The sequence below is a fragment of the Stegostoma tigrinum genome, chromosome 2, assembly GCF_030684315.1.
Source record: "Stegostoma tigrinum isolate sSteTig4 chromosome 2, sSteTig4.hap1, whole genome shotgun sequence".
Classification (NCBI taxonomy): domain Eukaryota; kingdom Metazoa; phylum Chordata; class Chondrichthyes; order Orectolobiformes; family Stegostomatidae; genus Stegostoma; species Stegostoma tigrinum.
In genome coordinates, this window is record NC_081355.1 from 142,858,412 (window position 1) to 142,880,766 (window position 22,355).

Below are 22,355 nucleotides of genomic sequence, written 5' to 3' on the forward strand. Positions count from 1 at the left end.
AGTGCGGTTAAAGTTAAGTTTCTGCTCCTGATTCCACTAACCAGTTTTGGGATGACTGAACTCTCTTTATCACGTCAGCTTTTTAGAAACTTGAGCCTCCATCAGATCTCTCTCCCACGTAGTTCTGGCAAATGGTACAATATTCCTAATTTCTCTACATCCTAATGACATTGTCCCAGCTGCCATCTGGGTCAGCATGACATCCGATGAAAGCGGAGTGCTGTGGATGCTGGAAGTCTGCTGAAGCGGAAACGGTTCAAGTTGAATTAAAGAAGGAAATTGCTGGAGAAATTCAGCAGATCTGGCTGAGTCTGTGTAGAGAATTGTGACCCTGGACCTCTTTCTCCCCCTCTCCACAGATGCTTACTGAACTTCTCCAGCTCTTTTTCATCACAACATTGCATCTGTCCTGTTGCCCTTACACCCTTCCTGAGAGGGGCAGTTTTAAAAGTTTTTTGAGATTGAAATTCATTGTTAGTATGAGGTGCATCAAGGAGACAGGGTTTCTTGAATAGGACAGTCATGAAGCCGGTCTGATGCTGTGAATGGGGGAGCTCTGGTGTGGCAGGAATAGCTGACTGGGTTGAATGGTCACTTTTTCCTGTATTTATCATGCCGGTCAATCAGAATTGCCTGGTTAAAATGACCATTGGAATAAAATGGATTCTTAGTTTGATAACAACAGATCCTGCTGTGGAAAATAAGATTGTTCATGACGTATACTGTCATTCATACCCAAATAAAACAGTAAGTTCAGAGGGTTAAGGAAGACACAGTGAAGTGTGAATTTCCAGAAACTGTTGGTTTGTTTACGCTGCCCTGCTGTTCGCTTCTATCAAATGGCACTTCAGTGTTAAACACCTCATCATAGTTAAAGCCATGTTAGATTTGCATGTGAATCAGCCTTTAGAATTGGAGATGTGTAAGATTAATCAAGCTGACTATAACCCCATGTGAAACAGGAGCAGGAGTAGGCCGTTTGGCCCCTTGAGCTTGCTCTGCTATTCAGTAGGATCATGGCTGATCCAACATCCCTCCTGTCCACTTTCCTGGCCACCTTCCCTGTAACCCTCCAGATTCTCCAACCAGTCAAGAATCTTCCTATGTTAATAAAATGTGAGGCTGGATGAACACAGCAGGCCAAGCAGCATCTCAGGAGCACAAAAGCTGACGTTTCGGGCCTAGACCCTTCATCAGAGAAACGTCAGCTTTTGTGCTCCTGAGATGCTGCTTGGCCTGCTGTGTTCATCCAGCCTCACATTTTATTATCTTGGAATCTCCAGCATCTGCAGTTCCCATTATCTAAGAATCTTCCTATCTTGGTCTTAAGTATACACAAGGACTCTTGTGAATCAGAGAGCTGTAGTGTATAGTCCTTGTGCATGAAACACAATAAAGCTGGCACACAGGTGCAGCAGGTATCAGCAAGGCTTTTTGCAAGGGGTTTGCAGTTTGCAGCCATGATCCTACTGAATAGCAGAGCAAGCTCAAGGGGCCAAACGGCCTACTCCTGCTCCTGTTTCACATGGGGTTATAGATATTTTTCCTTAAGTGAGGGACCAAACTGCTCACAGTGCTCTAGATGTGGTCTCACCTTGCACAGTTGCAGTAACACTTCGCTACTGTTGGACTGCAAACCCCTTGCAAAAAGCCTTGCTGATACCTGCCGCACCTGTGTGCCAGCTTTATTGTGTTTCATGCACAAGGACTATACACTACAGCTCTCTGATTCACAAAGATTCACAGCTCTCTCTCAGAGAAAAAATTCTTCCTCGTCTCCGTCTTAAATTGGTGCCCGTTTATTCGAGACCATGCCCTCTGGATCTAGACATTGTTTCAACTTTTATCCTGTCAAGCCCCTTAAGAATCCAGTGTGTTTCAATGAAATCGCCTCTCAGCCTTCTAAACCCCAGGGATTAGAATCCCAACATGTTTATCTTTTGTTCATAAGACAATCCTTCCGTGCCTGGGATCATCAAATGAATTTTCTCTGGACTGCCTCCAATTAAATGATATTTTTCCTTAAGTGAGGGACCAAACTGCTCACAGTGCTCTAGATGTGGTCTCACCTTGCACAGTTGCAGTAACACTTCGCTACTGTTGGACTGCAAACCCCTTGCAAAAAGCCTTGCTGATACCTGCCGCACCTGTGTGCTAGCTTTATTGTGTTTCATGCACAAGTTGCCCCAAGGCCCTCTGCGCTGCAGCTTTCTGCAGTTTTCCTCTGTTTAAATATACTCTGATCTTTTGTTCTGTCTTCCAACGGCACAAGTTTTCCTTCATTATACTCCATTTGCTAACTTCTCGCCCACTTTCTTGACGTATCAAAATATCCCTGTAAACTGTAGTACCGCCTTCGTGACCTGCCTTTGCACCTGTTTCTGTGTGGTCTGCAAGGTTAGTCACGGTACAATCAGTTCCTCCAAGTCTTTAATGTATCTGGGAGATGGTTGTGTTTGCAGCACTGATCCCATTGGAACACATCAACCGGGCCTTCTCTCGCCTTAAGTAATGTGGATGACGAAACTGTTTCCATTTGCGGATGGCTCGTGGACAGGGGAAAACAGATTTAAGGTTTCTGGTGGAAGAGACGTGAGAGAAAGGTTTTTTTTGATGCAGTGGTTGGTAATGGCCTGAAATGTAGTGGCAAGTGTCAGCATGCCAGCTGTCATGGCAACACCATCACAGTTGATGATTTGAAAACACAGTTGGATTGGCTCTTGAGGGAAGTAAGCACATAGGGCTAGGGTGATAGAGGTGAGAAACAGAATTGGTTGGATAGCTCTAAGGGGCCCAGCATGGATTTGAGGGATCAGATGGCCTCCAGCTCCATAATGGCTTTTCTTTGTCATGTTTTTCATCATCTGTCCGAATATCATTTTGTGACTGTGTCCAATTTTACTTGATAACACCCTGTGAAGCCATCCCAGGGACATTTTACTGCGTTGTCCGCACAATAGAAATGCAAGGTAGTTGTAGTTGAAAGCTGAGTTAGTGAATTATGCGTTGACTGTCAACGTTGCTGGCCCCGAAATTGAAAAATTTAACTGCGGAGCTCATTCCTTCAAGTTGTTAAATTGTTGAGGGATTTTATTCTTATCAAGTCAGGCCTGCATTTTTCTACCTGTTTTCCCCTCTCGATCCAATCAGATTTTCTTTGTCAAAAGTAAAAGTTGCTGGAAAAGCTCAGCAGGTCTGGCAGCATCTGTGGAAAGAAATCAGAGTTAACGTTTCGGGTCAAATGACCCTTCCTGTTTTGTTAAGTATTAAGTATTAAACTCATTTGCCACTTCCAGGCAGTTTCTCTTTGCCTGATTTGAGTGTAATTCATCTGCTTTCTTGGTCATTCTCTTGCATTCTTTCTTGATCATCACATCACCTCGATGTGTAAGAGCTGCTGTTGGCCCTGTCATGTCCTTGTTGACTTGTAGTTTTCTCGATGTCATTGTTGTCCGTGACAGCAGTCATGCAGACTGTAAAGCACTTTCACCAGTTGAAAGGTGAGTAGCAGTACTGATAAATGAGGCTCATAGTGAAATGGCCAGCTCCAGCAAGAACCTTGTTGTTAATCTTCTGGTATTGGAGTAAATGGTTCAGGATGTGGCAGGGGTTGGATTTGGCCCTCGGAGCTTGAGTGCAGCAACAGTGAATGTAACCACAGGTCAGCAGCCCAATCCATTATCCAAAATCACGAGACTTTGAGTATGTCTAATAATTACTGTTCCCATGTGGCTTGTATCGCTGTTTCTCAGGTTTTCTGATGGATATTGTTATAATCAGTCTTTCAGTTCTGCGTTGCAACTGTCAGTCCATCTGGTACCTGCCTCACCTGGCCTGGGGAAGGAGGTGCAGGAGGGAAAGAAGAACTGACGAGGGGTAGGGTGTCAGAGACAAAGGGAGGGAGACATTGCTGTGAATATTGCCTCAGCGTTTTGTGTATTTGACGCCATTAATTAACAGAAGCGGTAACAGAGAAACAAACTGTTTAGCCAATCACTTAAGCCATTATTAAACGTAAGTGGGGTGGTTCAGTAGTTAGCAATGCTTCTTGGCAGCGCCAGGGACCTGGGTTCAAGTCCACCCTTGTGTGTCTGTCTGTGTGGAGCTTGCATGGCTTTCCTCCGGGTGCTCTGGGGTCCTCCCACGGTCCGAAGATGTGCAGGCTAGGTGGGTAAGCAGGGGTAAATGTGGGGCTACGGTGATAGGGTGAGATGCTGTTCGGAGGTTTGCTGCAGACTGGACTGTCTCTTCATCATAAGGCTTCTATTATTCTAAGTGTCGCAGTTCACAACTATCACATTACGATGGAAGAAAGAGATGAAAGAACTTTTTCTCTTGGAGGGTAATAAGGCTTTGGAATGCTGTTCCTCAGATAACAGTGGAGACAGAGCTGTTGAGTAATTGTAAGGCTGAGGCAGACAGGATTATGGCCGACCAGGTGGACTGCAGGGGTGGTCTTAGTGGTGCTACGGGATGTGAAAGTGTAGCCATTTGAATGGAGGAGCAGGTTAATGCCCCAGTTCACGGTTAGTACATTTGTGCTGGTGTTAACCTCCACACCAAGTAATCCTAATCCCATGTACCTGTTTCTTTGTAACTTTTTCAGTTATATTCTTGCACTATTTATTAAACCCATTCTTTTGTGTTTTTACAGTCCCTGTTTTTGTCATTAAACGCTGTATATATCACAGTGCAACAACAGACCCCTGTTTGGGTAAACAAAATAGCTTCACCTACTCTCGTTGGTTTAGTTATGTATCTGTATTCCTTATTTGATCTTTTAATCAGTGAAAGCAGTGTTCCTGTTTACTTTATTGCAACCAGTCATAATATGAAATGTCTTCATCAAATCAGCCTAATATTTCAATGCTCCTCGTGAAAACGGCCACAGACTTCTCATAGCTTTTGTATTTTCTCAATCAGATTTACTAATGTCCTTGTTTTCTGAACGCACTCATTTGTGCCAACCACATTTTCCAAACTAAACTCGTCCCATTTTCCTGTGTTTGGCCCATTTCCTTCTAAACCTTTCCTATTCATGTAGCTGTCCAAAACTCACATGTTGTGACTGTACCTGCATCTACCACTTCCTCTGACAGTTCCTTCCACATACAGACCACCCTCTGTGTGGGAAAAAATGTCCCCTCATATCCTTTTTAACTCTTTTCTCCTTGTTATGGACCAGGAATATTTTAAGAAGGTAGCCTACACTAACTTATTTTCTTATTTTAAAGACAGAAGTTCCAAAAGAGGCTCCTGCTGGACTCAAAATGTTATCTCTGCCTGTCGCCAGTGTTCTGTGTTTTTTTTTAATACTTCTTGTTGAAATTGGATAGTATTATGTATCAGATAGCTGCCAGGAAGAGAGATCCTGCAGTCAGTTGTAAGCCACATACCAAACTCTTAACAATAAACACAACTGCAGGGATTAGATTAGATTGGATTTCCTACAGTGTGGAAACAGGCCCTTCAGCTCAACAAGTCCACACCGCCCCTTGAAGCATTCCACCCAGACCCATCTCCCTATAACCCATACCCCCTTGAGCACTATGGCCAATTTAGCATGGCCAATCCACCTAGCCTGCACATCTTTGGACTGTGGGAGGAAACTGGAGCACCCGGAGGAAACCCACGCAGACACGGGGAGAATGTGCAAACTCCATACAGACAGTCGCCCGAGACAGGAATTGAACCGGTGTCCCTGGCACTTTGAGGCTGTAGTGCTAACCACTGAGCCACCGTGTGGTTGTTTGTCATTGGTGAAAATTCCTGCACTGTCTCTTTTCAATAGCTGTTCTATTAGTTTCACTTCTCCGCTCTTTCGCTCTATCTGTGCAATGTCCTTTCTCCTTCTCAGTTCCCATTTACAAGTTAATATTGAATTTGCTTCTACTGCACTGCAATCCACATCAATGATGATTAGAGCATTCAGCCACTGGGGGTTTCTGACATTTAGAAGATGGCTTGTGTAAGATTTTGGTCGCGTGAGACTCAGTTTTGCTGCTTGTGCAGAATTGTCTTTAGATAAGTCAAAGGTGCATTTAAAACTGTGCATTGAACTGAGAGATGTGTTGTGTTCATGTGTATGGGGCTGGTGCAGAGTTTCCCAAATTATTGGCCATTAAAAAGAATAGGCAGAAAATTAACTGTGTTCAGCCAGGACTGCTCACTGTTCCCTTTGCACCCAGATAATTGAACAGCCACAATTCTGAACATGATTCCTGTGCGTCCTGACTATACATCCGTCTCTTATTCCCTCTTGCAGATCTTACAGTCCCTTTCAGCCCCGACTAAAAACCTGGAAGCCACCAATCAGAACCAGCAGGGCCCGGACCCGAGACACACGAGCGCTGTCTTGTTCACGCAGGTTAAGCAGCTGACCCCCGAAGCACAGCAGCACCAGCTGCTGCAGCTCCAGCAGCAGCAGCATCTAATGCAACTGCAGCTACAACAACAGCAGCAGCAGCAACAACAGCACCACCCTCAACTGCACCAGCATCCCTTCCAGCAGCAACAGCAGCATGCGTTCTCCCAGCAGCACCATCATTTGCAGCAGCACCTCCAGAGGTTACAGCAACAACAGCAGCAGCAGCATTTACAACAGTTGCAGCAGCACCGTTCTGTTCCGCAGCAGCAGCTGCCGATCTTTGGGCACGATCCGGGCCTCGAAAGTAAGTTGACGAGAGGGTGTTGTTGGCAGCCATTACGTCACGACAAATATTTGTGTCCTTCAAAATGCGTCCAGTTAAGATTTTAACGTCGAAAATGCAATCCCTGCCACTCGATGGCCAGTTGCTGCAGTTTTTGGTTGCACGTTCTCCTCAGCATTTAGTGGTAAAAGCAATGGCCTCATGGTATTATTGCTGGTCGAGGAATCGGCAGACCCGGGTAATGGCCTGGGGACATGGGTTGGCAGATGGTGGAATTTGAATTCAATAAAATCCGGAGTTGAAAGCACGGTGTTGAGCGCCGATGCCTCACAGCGCCAGGGACCCACGTTTGATTTCGCCTTCCGGTGACTGCCGGTGTGGAGTTTGCACGTTCTCCCCGTGCCTGCGCGGGTTTCCTCCGGGTGCTCCGGCTTCCTCCCACAGTCCAAAGGTGTGCAGGTTAGGGTGGATTGGCCATGCTAGATTGCCCATAGTGTTCAGGGAAGTGCAGATTAGATGCGTTACAAGGGGAATGGGTCTGCGTGGGATGCTCCAAGGGTCGGTGTGGACTTGTTGGGCCGAAGGGCCTGTTTCCACACTGGAGAGGATTCCATTCCATGAGGAAAGTCAAATGGGGACCGTGAAACCATTGTTGATTGTCAGGAAAAACCTATTTGGGTCACTGATGCTCTGTAGGGAAGGAAACTGCCATCATTACCAGTCAGACCTACATGTGACTCCAGGCCCACAGCATTGTTGTAGACTCTCAGCTGTCCTATGGGCAATTAGGGATCGGCTGTGAATGCTGCCCAACCAGCAATGCTCACATTCTCTGAATGAATTTTAAAAAAGAATTAGGTCAACATTCTGGTTTCAGTTTTGTCTGCAGCAGTGAAATTGAAGGCTGTAACTGCGACATAGTAATGTAGGCCTGGCTTCTTTGAAGTCCACAAACTCTAAGCTACCAATTTGCATATTTGTATTCATCAACTTGCTAGTTATAAATAGACTCCCCCTGTCCCGCCAAAGATAAAGAGAAATCCCACCAGAGGTATGTGTTTGAATATTTTCCTTCTTTTGAGGCCTCCTCCACTGCCAGGTTTTTGAAGCCCCCCCCCCCCCCCCACCACCACCACCACCCGGCCGCTGCGTTTTGTAAATCCCCCACAGCTTTTCTCCAAGCTGCCTTACCCAGCTGTCTAAATTACAGCTCTTGTAAATACTGCCTTCCTGGGGGAAAATATATTTTATAGTTCTCGTTGTGTTGCAGCCAGTTTCCATCACCACTTCCCCTTCAATGCAACTCTCCCTTGATCCTTTTGCTCTCCAACTCCATGCTCCCTCAACATTTTAAAAAAACCTCCAAACAGCTTGACTCTTTTAAAAACTCACTAACCCCAACTACTTTTCAGCAATTTCTCATCAGTGTAGTCTCTTTGATTCCATAAGACAATAGGTGTGGAAGTAAGGCTATTCGGCCCGTCGAGTCCACTCCGCCATTTAATCATGGCTGATGGGCATTTCACCTCCACTTCCCTGCACTCTCCCTGTAGCCCTTAATTCCTTGCGAGATCAAGAAATAATCTCTGCCTCGAAGACATTTAACGTCCACAGGCCCACCACTCTTTGGCTGAAGAAATATCTCCTCATTTCTGTTTTAAATTTACCCCCTCTAATTTTAAGGCTGTGCCCATGGGTACTCCCCACCTAACGGAAACATCTTCCTAGCGTCCACCCTTTCTAAGCCATGCATTATCTTGTAAGTTTCTATTAGATCTCCCCTCAACCTTCTAAACTCTAATCAATACAATCCCGGGATCCTTAGCCGCTCATCATACGTTAAACCTACCATTCCAGGGATCATCCGTGTGAATCTCCACTGGACACGCTCCAGGGCTAGTATGTCCTTCCTGAGGTGTGGGACCCAAAATTGGACACAGTATTCTAAATGGGGCCTAACTAGAGCTTTATAAAGTCTCAGAAGCACATTGCTGCTTTTATATTCCAACCCTCTTGAGAAAAGTGACAACATTACATTTGCTTTCTTAATTACGGACTCTACCTGCAAATTAACTTTTAGAGAATCCTGGACCAACACTCCCAGATCCCTTTGCACTTCTGATTTGCCAATTTTCTCACCATTTAGAAAATAGTCCATGCCTGTATTCTTTTTTCCAAAGTGTAAAACCTCACATTTGCTCACGTTGAATTTCATCAGCCATTTCCTGGACCACACTCCTAAACTGTCTAAATCTTTCTGCAGCTTCCCCACCTCCTCAGTACTACCTGCCTGTCCACCTATCTTCGTATCATCGGCAAACTTCGCCAGAATGTCCCCAGTCCCTTCATCCAGATCATTAATATATAAGGTGAACAGCTGTGGCCCCAACACTGAACCCTGCAAGACACAACTTGTCACCGGTTGCCATTCTGAAAAAGAGCCTTTTATCCCAACTCTCAGCCTTCTGTCAGACAGCGAATCCTCAATCCAAGCCAGTAGCTCACCTCGAACACCATGAGCCCTCACCTTACTCAGCAGCCTCCCGTGAAGTACCTTATCAAAGGCCTTTTGGAAGTCTAGATAGATAACATCCACTGGGTTCCCTGGTCTAACCTACTTGTTACTTCTTCAAAGAATTTTAACAGGTTTGTCAGGCACGACCTTCCCTAACTAAATCCATGCTGACTTGTTCTAATCCGACCCTGGACCTAATCCGATCCAATTCCATCGCTGTTGTGAAGTCCTTTTGAAACACTTGTTTACAGTTTCTTTTGTGTAATTGTGCAATTTATGTGTTTGGAGCTCAGTCGATATAATTGAAGATATCCTTCATGTATAAAGTCACTAGTTTTGGACTAGAGGCACATTTGGTCCGTTATAAACTGAACATGTATATAGATATCAGTGATAATGGGAACTGCAGATGCTGGAGAAACCAAGATAACAAAGTGTGGGGCTGGATGAACACAGCAGGTCAAGCAGCAACTTAGGAGCACAAAAGCTGACGTTTCGGGCCTAGACCCTTCATCAGAAAAGGGGGATGGGGAGAGGATTCTGAAATAAATAGGGAGAGAGGGGGAGGCGAACCGAAGATGGATAGAGGAAAAGATAGGTGGAGAGGAGAGTATGGGTGGGGAGGGGATAGATTAGCCCGTGGAGGACGGACAGGTTGAGGGGGCGGGATGAGGTTAGTAGGTAGGAAGTGGAGGTGCGGCTTGAGGTGGGAGGAGGGGATAGATGAGAGGAAGAACAGGTTCGGGAGGCAAGGACGAGCTGGGTTGGTTTTGGGATGCAGTGGAGGGGAGGGGAGATTTTGAAGCTGGTGAAATCCGCATTGATACCATTGGGCTGCAGGGTTCCCAAGCGGAATATGAGTTGCTGTTCCTGCAACCTTCGAGTGGCGTCATTATGGCACTGCAAGAGGCCCATGATGGACATATCGTCTAAGGAATGGGAGGGGGGAGTTGAAATAGTTTGTGACTGTGAGGAGCAGTTGTTTATTGCGAACCAAGAGTAGATGTTCTGCAAAGCGGTCCCCAAGCCTTCGCTTGGTTTCCCCAATGTAGAGGAGGCCACACCGGGTACAGCAGATGCAGTATACCACATTGGCGGAGGTGCACGTGAACATCTGCTTGATGTGAAATGTCTTGAGGCCTGGGATGGGAATGAGGGAGGAGGTGTGGGGGCAGCTTGGCCTGCTGTGTTCATCCAGCCCCACACTTTGTTTTCTTGTATATAGACAGCACCTTTTAACATATGAAGCATTCCAAGGTGCTTGACACGACCATTATAAAGCAAACTCTGACACTGAGCCATTTGAAGAGATGTTGGGTCGGGTGATAAAAGACTTTCGTCAAAGAGGGTGCTTTTCTAAAAGGTGAAAAACAAGGAAGAGATGTTTAGGGAACGAGCTCCAAAACGTGAATTGTAAGCAGCTGAAGTCACGCCCACCTTTGGTGGATTGATTAAAATTAGGTTAGACACAAGACTGGCATTCGAGGATCTCCAGCATCTTGTTGGGGGTTTGTGGGGCTGGAGGACGGTATGGAAGTGAGTGCGGTGATGCCTGGGAGGGATTTGAAAACCAGGTTGAAATTTTTCACATCTTTACTGCAAGCTTGTGCCGGTCGGTGAGCACAGGGGTAACAGGTGTGAGCTGGTCTTGTGGTGAGATTCAGGCAGCAGAGTGTTTAGAGAGAATTGTCTGAGTGACAGAAACCAGAGAGTGGGGATAAAGGGGCCTTTTTCAGGATGGCAGCTGGTGACTGGTGGAGTTCCGCAGGGCCCCTGTTGAGACCACAACCGTTTATGTTGTACATTAACAATCTAGATGAAGGAACTTACGGTATTCTTGCTAAGTTTGCGGATGAAACATAGATAGCTGGAGGGACAGGTCGTATTGAGGAGGAGGAGAGGCTGCAGCAGGACTCAGACAGGCTAGGAGACTGAGCAAAGAAGTGGCAGGTGGAATACCCTGCAGGAGAGTATGAGGTTTTGCACTTTGGTAGGAAAAATAGCAGCATTGAGTATGTTTCCAGCAGGGAAACGCTTCAGAAATGTGACGGGACTTGGGAGGCCTAGTTCAGGATTCCTTTTAGCTTAACATGCAGGTTAAGTGTTCAGTTCAGAAGGCGAATGCAATGTTAACATTTGTTTCAAGAGGGTGAGAATATAAGAGCAAAGATGTACTGCTGAGGCTGTACAAGATTTCTTGTCAGACCATATTAAGAATATTGAGACGTTTCGGGCCCTGTTTCAAAGGAAGTAAGTGCTGGTGTTGAGGGGTTCAGCGGAGGTTTACAAGAATTATCCTGGGGATGAAGGGCTTGTTATATGAGGATTTATTGGGGATTCTGGGTATAGATGGAAGTTTGGAAGGATGAGGGAGGATCTGTTTGAAATTTACCCCATACTGAGGGGCCTGGATAAAGTGAACATGAAGATGATGCTTTTACCAGCAGGAGAGACGAGGGAACCCAAGGGGACAAGCTCGGAGTGAAGAGACGGCTCTTTAGAACTGAGATGAGCAGGAACGTGGTGAATCTGTGGTACTCATTGCCACAGAGAGCTATGGACACTAATTCATTGCGTGTATTTAAGACAGAGATAGATAGGTTCCTGATGAGATTAATCAATCAATTCATCTCCTTTTATTGTTGCTGCTCTGGGGGCTGGTTCCCACGCGCTGCTCCACAGCTCACTGCCCGTGCACTGCTCTGGGGGCCTGGTTCCCACGCGATGCTCCAGGTCTCACTGCCCGCACACTGCTCTGGGGGCTGGTTCCCACGTGCTGCTCCAGGTCTCACTGCCCGCACATTTCTCTGGGGGCTGGTTCCCACGCGCTGCTCCACAGCTCACTGCCCGTGCACTGCTCTTGGGGCTGGTTCCCACGCGCTGCTCCAGGTCTCACTGCCCGCGCACTGCTCTGGGGGCTGGTTCCCACGTGCTGCTCCAGGTCTCACTGCCCGCGCGCTGCTCTGGGGGCTGGTTCCCACGCGCTGCTCCAGGTCTCACTGCCCGCGCGCTGCTCTGGGGGCTGGTTCCCACGCGCTGCTCCGGGGGCTCACTACCCGTGCGCTGCTCTGGGGGCTGGTTCCCACGCGCTGTTCCGGGGGCTCACTGCCCGCGCACTGCTCTGGGGGCTGGTTCCCACGTGCTGCTCCGGGGGCTCACTGCCCGCGCACTGCTCTGGGGGCTGGTTCCCACGCGCTGCTCCGGGGGCTCACTGCCCACGCGCTGCTCTGGGGGCTGGTTCCCACGCGCTGCTCCGGGGGCTCACTGCCCACGCGCTGCTCTGGGGGCTGGTTCCCACGCGCTGCTCCGGGGGCTCACTGCCCGCGCACTGCTCTGGGGGCTGGCTTCCAAATGCTGCTCCAGGACGTGCTACCCGCAGCGTTCAAGGGCTTATGGGGTGTACCTGTGGCCCCCAGAGTAGAAGGCAGCTCTGCCCGTACTGTCTTCTATCTGCCGCGAGACTTGCTTGTGTCCGCTGTGCAACTCCACTCTCCAGGGGAGTGGCGGGGGCTAGAGAAAGGGAAAACCACTAAGAGGAGAGGGAAAAAACATGGGGAAAAGCAGAGCAGAGTGAGGAGAGATTTACAGATCCACCCCACTCAAACCTGCCTCATAACAGTCCCTCCCTAACTGATAACGGCTAAATGGACCTTCTGTCTCCAATGCCAGTCTATCTTTCCTTAGATAATGAGCCCAAAACTGTTCACAGTGTTTGTGAATACTGGCAGCACAGTGGCCTAGTGGTTAGCATTGCTGCTTCTCGGCACCTAGGACCTGGGTTCATTGCTACTGTTACACAGCTGTCAGTGTGGAGCTTGCATTCTGTGTAGGTTTCCTCCGGGTGCTCTGGTTTCCTCCCACAGTCCAAAGATGTGCAGGGTAGGTGGATTGGTTGTGCTAAATTGCCCGTAGTGTTCAGTGATGTGTAGTTTGGGTGGATTAGCCATGGGAGTTGCTGTGTTACAAGGATAGTGTAGATCTTCTTCGGAGGGTCATTGTGGACGTGATGGGCTGAACAGCCTGTTTCCACGCAATGAATTCTGCTCCAGCTGTGATCTGATCACTTAGTGCCAAATGTTGCTAAAAATATGTACTTATTGTAAAACCTCTAATGTTCCATTCCATTTGAAATAAAAGTCAGCAGTCCATTTGCTGAATTTGGATGCAAGCTTTCTCAGGTGTATGGGTGATTAACGGGGTTTAGTTTTAGTTTTAAGTTTATTTCTGTGGGCAGTTTGAGTTTTATTCCCATGAAGCCCAGAGTGTTAGTGAACAAAATGACTGTATAATGTTAATATTCCCCTACTGTAGCTCTCTAGTCACAACATATCTAAATGTATTGACCACCACCTTCTGGCTCCCTGCTTAATTGAGCAATCTTATTCATCAACAGTTGCAACAGCTCACCCTGAACAGCTCCTGGATTAATTTTTAAAGGGCCTGCATTAACCTCAGAGGATGCAAGAGCAGGACAAAGATACTGCCTGCTAAAGGTCTTCAATAAGCAGGTCAAGTGGAAAAAAACACTTGTCAAGGGGCAAATACAAATGCAAATTAACTAGCACCACTTAAGCGCATCCATTCTTTCCCTGCTGCACTGTAATCTGACTGTGCATGTCCTTGGCATTTAAAACAAAATGTGAATTGAGGAAAGTCTAAAATGTTTGTCTTTGTTTCGCGCTGGCAGGTTTGATGTTTGCCATTGCAGTAACAGATGATACAATGTGGGGACTGGCGAAAACTGCTTTTGTAAATAGAACATAGAACATAGAACAGTACAGCACAGAACAGGCCCTTCAGCCCACATTGTTGTGCCGACCATTGATCCTCATGTATGCACCCTCAAATTTCTGTGACCATATACATGTCCAGCAGTCTCTTAAATGACCCCAATGACCTTGCTTCCACAACTGCTGCTGGCAACGCATTCCATGCTCTCACAACTCTCTGCGTAAAGAACCTGCCTCTGACATCCCCTCTATACTTTCCACCAACCAGCTTAAAACTGTGACCCCTCGTGCTAGCCATTTCTGCCCTGGGAAATAGTCTCTGGCTATCAACTCTATCTATGCCTCTCATTATCTTGTATACCTCAATTAGGTCCCCTCTCCTCCTCCTTTTCTCCAATGAAAAGAGACCGAGCTCAGTCAACCTCTCTTCATAAGATAAGCCCTCCAGTCCAGGCAGCATCCTGGTAAACCTCCTCTGAACCCTCTCCAAAGCATCCACATCTTTCCTATAATAGGGTGCCCAGAACTGGACGCAGTATTCCAAGTGCGGTCTAACCAAAGTTTTATAGAGCTGCAACAAGATCTCACGACTCTTAAACTCAATCCCCCTGTTAATGAAAGCCAAAACACCATATGCTTTCTTAACAACCCTGTCCACTTGGGTGGCCATTTTAAGGGATCTATGTATCTGCACACCAAGATCCCTCTGTTCCTCCACGCTGCCAAGAATCCTATCCTTAATCCTGTACTCAGCTTTCAAATTCGACCTTCCAAAATGCATCACCTCGCATTTATCCAGGTTGAACTCCATCTGCCACCACTCAGCCCATCTCTGCATCCTGTCAATGTCCCGCTGCAGCCTACAACAGCCCTCTACACTGTCAACGACACCTCCGACCTTTGTGTCGTCTGCAAACTTGCTGATCCATCCTTCAATTCCCTCGTCCAAGTCATTAATAAAAATTACAAACAGTAGAGGCCCAAGGACAGAGCCCTGTAGAACTCCACTCACCACTGACTTCCAGGCAGAATATTTTCCTTCTACTACCACTCGCTGTCTTCTGTTGGCCAGCCAATTCTGTATCCAAGCAGCTAAGTTCCCCTGCATCCCATTCCTCCTGACCTTCTGAATGAGCCTACCATGGGGAACCTTATCAAATGCCTTACTGAAGTCCATATACACCACATCCACAGCTCGACCCTCATCAACCTTTCTAGTCACATTCTCAAAAAACTCGATAAGGTTTGTAAGGCATGACCTACCCCTCACAAAGCTGTGTTGACTGTATTTGATCAAGCCATGCTCTTCCAGATGGTCATAAATCTTATCCCTCAGAATCCTTTCCAACACCTTGCAGACGACAGACGTGAGACTTACCGGTCTATAATTGCCGGGGATTTCCCTATTTCCTTTCTTGAAGAGAGGAATTACATTTGCCTCTCTCCAGTCCTCAGGTACGACTCCAGTGGAGAGCGAGGATGCAAAGATCTTCGCAAGTGGCGAAGCAATTGCATTTCTCGCTTCCCAAAGCAGCCGAGGACAAATCTGATCCGGGCCTGGCGACTTGTCAATCTTAATGTTTGACAAAATTTTCAGCACATCAGCTTCGTCTATCTCTATCCATTCCAGCATGCACACCTGCTCTTCAAAGGTTTCATTCACTACAAAGTTGGTTTCTTTCGTAAAGACAGAAGCAAAAAACTCATTTAGGGCTTCCCCTACCTCCTCAGCCTCCACACACAAGTTCCCTATGCTATCCCTGATCGGCCCTACTCTTTCTTTGACCATTCTCTTATTCCTCACGTAAGTGTAAAATGCCTTTGTGTTTTCCCGGATTCCTTCTGCCAAGCCTTTCTCGTGCCCCCTCCTGGCTCTCCTCAGACCATTTTTGAGCTCCTTCCTTGCCTGCATGTAATCCTCTCTAGCTGAACTTGACCCTAGCTTCCTCCACCTTATGTAAGCTACCTTCTTCCTTTTCACTAGAAGCTCCACCGCTCTCGTCATCCAAGGTTCCCTAATCTTACCCCTTCTTGCCTGTCTCAGAGGGACATATTTACTCATCACTCCAAATGAGGCAATAAGAATTGTGAGGTGGTTTATGTGTAGCGTAAACATGGACCACTTGGGGTGAATAGTTTGTTCTTATGCAGTATGTATTCAAATTATTTTTTAAAAATTGCAAAGGCACACAATCAAAGCTGTTTTTGTTTTGCAAGTAGCCACGTAGCAGTTTGGAGCTTGATGAATAGAGAATGTTACTGAAGCTTATAAAGACAATGAAACTGCAGGTTATAAAATGTGAGGCTGGACGAACACAGCAGGCCCAGCAGCATCTCAGGAGCACAAAAGCTGATGTTTCGGGCCTAGACCCTTCATCAGAGAGGGGGATGGGGAGAGGGTACTGAAATAAATAGGGAGAGAGGGGGAGGCGGACCGAAGATGGAGAGAAAAGAAGATAGGTGGAGAGGAGAATATAGGTGGGGAGGTAGGGAGGGGATAGGTCAGTCCAGGGAAGACGGACAGGTCAAGGAGGTGGGATGAGGTTAGTAGGTAGGAGATGGAGGAGCGGCTTGAGGTGGGAGGAAGGGATGGGTGAGAGGAAGAACAGGTTACGGAAGCAGAGACAGGTTGGTTTGGGATGCAGGGGGGGAAGGGGAGATTTTGAAGCTGGTGAAGTCCACATTGATACCATTGGGCTGCAGGGCTCCCAAGCGGAATATGAGTTGCTGTTCCTGCAACCTTCGGGTGGCATCATTGTGGCAGTGCAGGAGGCCCATGATGGACATGTCATCTAAAGAATGGGAGGGGGAGTGGAAATGGTTTGCGACTGGGAGGCGCAGTTGTTTATTGGGAACCGAGCGGAGGTGTTCTGCAAAGCGGTCCCCAAGCCTGGTTAGATGGGCTTCAGTTTGGTTTCAAAGGTCGGCGAACATCGAGGGTCGAAGGGCCCGTACTACACTGTTGTGTTCTATGTTAAGACAAATACAAGAATTATCAACAACTGCAGTACTTTATGCAGCAAGAACCCTTAACAGCTGTACTACTTTTCAAAAAACCTGACCTGCGATTTGAAAAGACAAGTAGAAATTGCTGGAAAAGCTCAGCAGGTTGGGCATCCTCTGTGGAGAGAAATCAGTATTAATGTGTCGGGTGAAGTGACTCTTCCTCGGCTATGATTCCATTTTCTGTTTTTGTCTCTGATGAACAGCATCCACAGTTCTTTGGTTTTTATTTTTATAATTCGAAAATCTGTTGTGTTTTTCCCAGAAGGAATGTGATGTTAGCTCTTGTATGAAAATGTCTTATTTGCGCATTAAGAGGATGACCCATTATTGCGACCAGTTGCTGAACACCTGCTTACAGGCAGGAATTTATAAGCAAAAAGCCCCTATAAAAATGATGCTGTTGGGTTCAGCCACACCCTGAGGCAGTGACAATTTAAACATTTATTCACAGATGGGAGATAATAGTGTATAATATGGTCTGTAAATCTCTGGTTGGAGTGTCTGAAAATCTAATGAAGAACGTTTCCTGATCTGTTATTGGTGCATATTTAGAAGGGTTTTGTGGAAGGATTAGGTGCTTTGTGGTTACCACTCCAGCATTTTTGATGTAGAGACCACCGTGTTTTTCCAGTGAGTTTACATTCATTCAATGCCGGTCACACACAGGCTTGTGTCAGAAAGCTCTAATTGAATGGTTCATTTTTCTGAAGAAGGGTCTAGGCCCGAAATGTCAGCCTTCCTGCTCCTCTGATGCTGCTTGGCCTGCTGTGTTCATCCAGCTCCACACTTTGTTGTCTCGGATTGTCCAGCATCTGCAGTTCCTACTATCTCTGATTAAATGGTTATTTGGGTCTTGCTTGCATTGCCAGTGTTTATTCTGAAGACCCATCCAATAGCACTGAAAAATAAGGAGAAGACCAAAGCCATTGTCTTCGGCCCTCTGGACAGACCCTGATCACTAACTCCACCCTCCTCACTGCTAACTGAGTTAATCACGATCTCACTAGTGTCTTTGACCCTTCAGAGTTTCCGAGCGTGCATCCACACCGACCCAGAAGTGTCTGAAGTCTCATTCCTGTTGACTTGCACAATACTGACTCTGCTACGATCTACCTGCTTGAAACCCTCACCCGTGCTTCTGTCATTTGTAAACATGACTACTCCTGACTGGGTTTTTTTTTATTTGTTCACAGGATGAGGGTGTCGCTGGCCAGGTGGCATTTATTGCCCATCCCTAATTGCTCAGAGGTAGTTAAAAGTCAACCACATTGCTGTGGGTCTGGAGTCACATGTAGGCCAGACCATGTGAGAATGGCAGTTTCCTTCCCTAAATGACATCAGTGAAGGAGAGATAGTGGGAACTGCACATGCTGGAGAATCTGAAATAATATGGTGTGAAGCTGGATGAATGCAGCAGGCCAAGCAGCAGCAGAGGAGCAGGAAAGCTGACGTTCTGGGTCTGGACCCTTCAGAAATGAAAAGTGAACAAAGGGTCTAGGCCCGAAATGTCAGCCTTTCTGCTCCTAAGATACTGTTTGGCCTACTGTGTTCATCCAGCTCTACAGTTTATTATCTTGAAAAGTGAACCAGGTGGGTTTTTCTAACAATCGACAATGGATTTGTGGTCATCGTAGATTGTTAATTCCAGATATTTATTGAATTCCAATTCAAGCATCTGCCGTGGCAGGATTCGAGCCCGGGACTCCACAACGTTATCTGGATCACTGGATTAACTATCCATCAATAATACCACTAGGCTAAAACCCATCTGGTTCACTAATGTCCTTCAGGGAAGGAAATGGCTATCCTTACCTGGTCAGGCCTGCATGTAACTCCAGACCCACAGCAATGTGGTTGACTCGTAACCACCCTCTGGGCAATTAGGGATGGACAATAAATGCTGCCTGGCCAGCGACACCTTCCTCTCGTGAATGAACAAAGAATAAAATGAATAAAGAAGGCAATCGCCTCCCCTGTTCAGGATCATATTAGAGGCCACTCAGGCTTCCCACTCTTTGTCTTCCAGCACATTCTTTATATCTATCACCGCTGTGATCTAGCGAAAACAGAAATTGCTGGAAAAGCTCAGCAGGTCAGGCAGCTCCTGTGAAGAGAAATCAATGTTAATGTTTTGGGTCCGGTGACCCTTCCTCAGAACTGATGGTAGCTAACTTTCCCACTGATCGATGCTGGCTCCCACATTTCCACTCTTTTAAAATGCTTGTCACTTTTCAGATCTTGTCTGCCTCATCCTTATTTCTGTAATGCCCCTTGTCTCCACAACTTTACAAGAAAGCTATTTAACTCCAGCAATTTGGATTTCTCCACCATTGATGGCTACGTTTCCGGCTGCTAAAACCCGAAACTCTGGAGTTCTCTCTTGAAATCCCTGTCTCTGGTCCTTTTTAAGATGCTCTTTAAAACCATTGTCTTTGCCTCAGCTTTTGGCTGTCTGCCCAAATATTTCTGTATTCCTCTGTGTCAGATGTTGGTTTATGATACTCTTGTGAAAGTGTTTCAGGACGTTTGATTACAGTAGAGGTGCTATATAGACGTTAATTTTTACATGTATAAAGTGGGCAGCTTCAGGATTCCTTTCTGACACAGATTGCTGTAAAATCAGATGAAGGGACCACATAGGATTAATCGTGTGGGAACAGACTACAACTCTGAAATATTTTTAGGCACTCTCTTTATATTCAGTTATACATCTGAACATGTCAGCACAGCTGCGTAGTCGTGAATTGTATAATTGCAACTATCAATTGCTCAGTTTCCTTCCTCTTTTCTTTTCAGTCCCAGAAGAGTCCTTTTTATTGGGTTGCGTTTTTGCAATTGCTGACTACCCTGAGCAAATGTCAGATAAACAACTGTTGGCAACTTGGAAAAAGGTAATAACTCATGCATTGCTAGGTGACAAAATTGGATTGCGGATTTGCAGCTCTGCTGTGGATAACCGGTGCGATGTTTTAATTTTGTTCATGCTTCCACTTATTTTAAGGGGTGTTGAAGGGATCTGGAATGAGAGGGGTAAGGGATCATAATGCAGGTGGGCCACTATTGGATTTAATGGAGCTTTCAAAGGAGACATCTTTATACAGACCTGGGCTGGAATGGCAAGCTTGTTGTTGCACTGAGTCACTCACCAGAATGTTATAGGTGCCTTTTTGAGGGAAGCCAGCTAAGGACATAAGGAGAAAGGAGTTTGAGAAGCCTTCAGCAAGTGCTGACTCAACTCATTCCTGGGATGAAGGACTTCTCTTACGAAGAAGTGTTCAACAGGTTAAACGTTGATTTACTGGAGCTGAGAAGAATGTGAGATCATTTTGTTGTAATCATTGAATGCTTACAGTGTGGAAGCAGGCCATTAGCCTATCAAATCTACACCAACCCTTCGCAGAGCATCCCACCCAGACCTACTCCCCTACCCTCTCCCTGTAACCCTGCATTTCCCATGGCCAATCCACCTAACCTGCACATGTTTGGACTGAGGATGGAAACTGGAGCAGACAGCGGAAACCCATGCAGACATGGGGAGAACATGCAAACTCCGGACAGTCTGAGAGTGGAATCAAACCCGGGTCCCTGGTACTGTGAGGCAGTAGTAATTGCCACTGTTTCACTCAAACACATGATTGTTGGCAGACAGAAGGCCTGTGTCATTGATGACTGGTCACCAGTCCACTGACCAATCATCGCATATGTTGCAAAAAGGCCAACTTCGACAAGGGAACCTCCGAAATGTCCACATTCTTCCTCAACCGAGGATTTCCCAGCTCCATTGTTGACAGAGCCCTCAACCGACAGGGCTCCCTCATCCTTACCTGCAATCCTACCAGCATCCACATCCAGAACATCATCAGACTCCATTTCTACCACCTCCAGCAAGATGCCATCACCAGACACTCCTCCCCTTGTCCACCTTCCGCAGGGACCGTTCCCTCTGGGGCACCCTGGTCCACAGTTCCATTACCTCCAAAACCCCCCCCCCCCAACAGCACCTTCTCCTGCAACTGCTGAAAGCTTAACACCTTCCTACTTACCTCCTCCCTCCTCGGTATCCAGGGGCCCAAACATACCTTCCAGGTGAAACAGTGCTTTATCTGCACTTCTCACAATCTAGCCTACTGCATTCGCTGCTGACAATGTGGTCTCCTCTACACTGGGAAAGCAAGCTATAGACTGGGTGATCACTTCAGAACATTTACATCCTGCTTGCAGAAAAAGACCCTGAGCTTTCAGCTGCCTACCACTTTAACACACCACCCTGCTCCCTGGCCAACATCTCTGTCTCTGGCTTGCTGCAGTGTTCCAGCGAAGCCCAACACAAGCTGGAGGAACAACACCTCACTTTTCACTTGGGGTCCCTACAGCGCTCCAGACTCAATATAGATTTCAATAATTTTAGGGCCTAAACCCTCCCGTGTCCTAGCCCCTGGCCCCACACACCAGGCCTTGTTATCACATAGCTTATGATTACACACTACCCATTGTTAACCACTAACAGTCTACGTTAACAGCTATTCACCCTCTTAGCCAGATCATTATCCACTCCTTTGTCGAACTGTTCTTCTCTCTCTCTTTGTGCTCTATGCCCAACTATTGTTTACTCATTATCCCCTCCCGCGCCCCCCCATCCTATCTACTGCATGTAAACTGACGTTTTCCTCACTACCATCAGTCCTGAGGAAGGGTCACTGGACCCAAACGTTAACTCTGATTTCTCTTCACAGATGCTGCAAGACCTGCTGAGCTTTTCCAGCAAGTTCTGTTTTTGTATCAATCAGCTACATGTTCCAGGTAATGTATAGGATTCTGAAGGAGTCTGGATAGGCTCAATACGTGAAAGACATTTCCTGCTGTAAGACTAAAACAGGGAGATATGATTCAAAGTCGCCATATTAAAAATGGGGGAATAACTTATTTCTCTGAGGATTATTAGAGTTTGGAATTCTGTTCCCCAGAACCTAATAGAGCCTGAGTGAGTTAGAGTTTTGATCAATGTGGGAGCCCAGGCATGTCAGGGTCAGATGGGAAAGTGTAACTGAGACCACAGTCGGATAACCTTTGATCTTATTACATGGTGAAATGAGCTCAAGGTGTCAAATGCGCTGCTTCTGCTCCTAGACCATTTGTTCATGTGGAGGAGACAGATTCAACTGTGGGTCTGAAAAGGGAAGTGGACTGTGATCTGAAGAAGAAGAATTGTCAAGCCAAGAGGAAAGGCAGGAAGTCTGCATTGGCTGTGATCACTGTGTGGCCTTTTGGTCATTCTGCTGTATGTAGTTGACAGTGTTGGCTGCAGAAGTGTGGGAGGGGGCTATTTTGGAGTATAATTACTGAAGAATGGCTCGTTTATGTTCGTTACATTCTGTGTAATTTATCATTGGATCGAAGTAAAATCATCTGCACTTGACTTAAGAGTAAGGACTGGAAAAGCTAAGCACTTATCCT

The 22,355-nt window shown here is 46.6% G+C and overlaps 1 protein-coding gene across 2 annotated transcripts in view; it reads left to right on the forward strand.

The window, feature by feature from the left end:
• Positions 1-22,355, forward strand: part of paxip1 (PAX interacting (with transcription-activation domain) protein 1) — a 101,863-nt gene that overhangs the window by 32,004 nt on the left and 47,504 nt on the right. For both annotated transcript variants that reach the window (XM_059639723.1, XM_059639728.1), the window contains exons 7-8: positions 6,266-6,671; positions 19,698-19,792. In XM_059639723.1, coding sequence (XP_059495706.1) covers positions 6,266-6,671; positions 19,698-19,792 — 501 coding nt within the window. The remainder of the gene's footprint in view (positions 1-6,265; positions 6,672-19,697; positions 19,793-22,355) is intronic.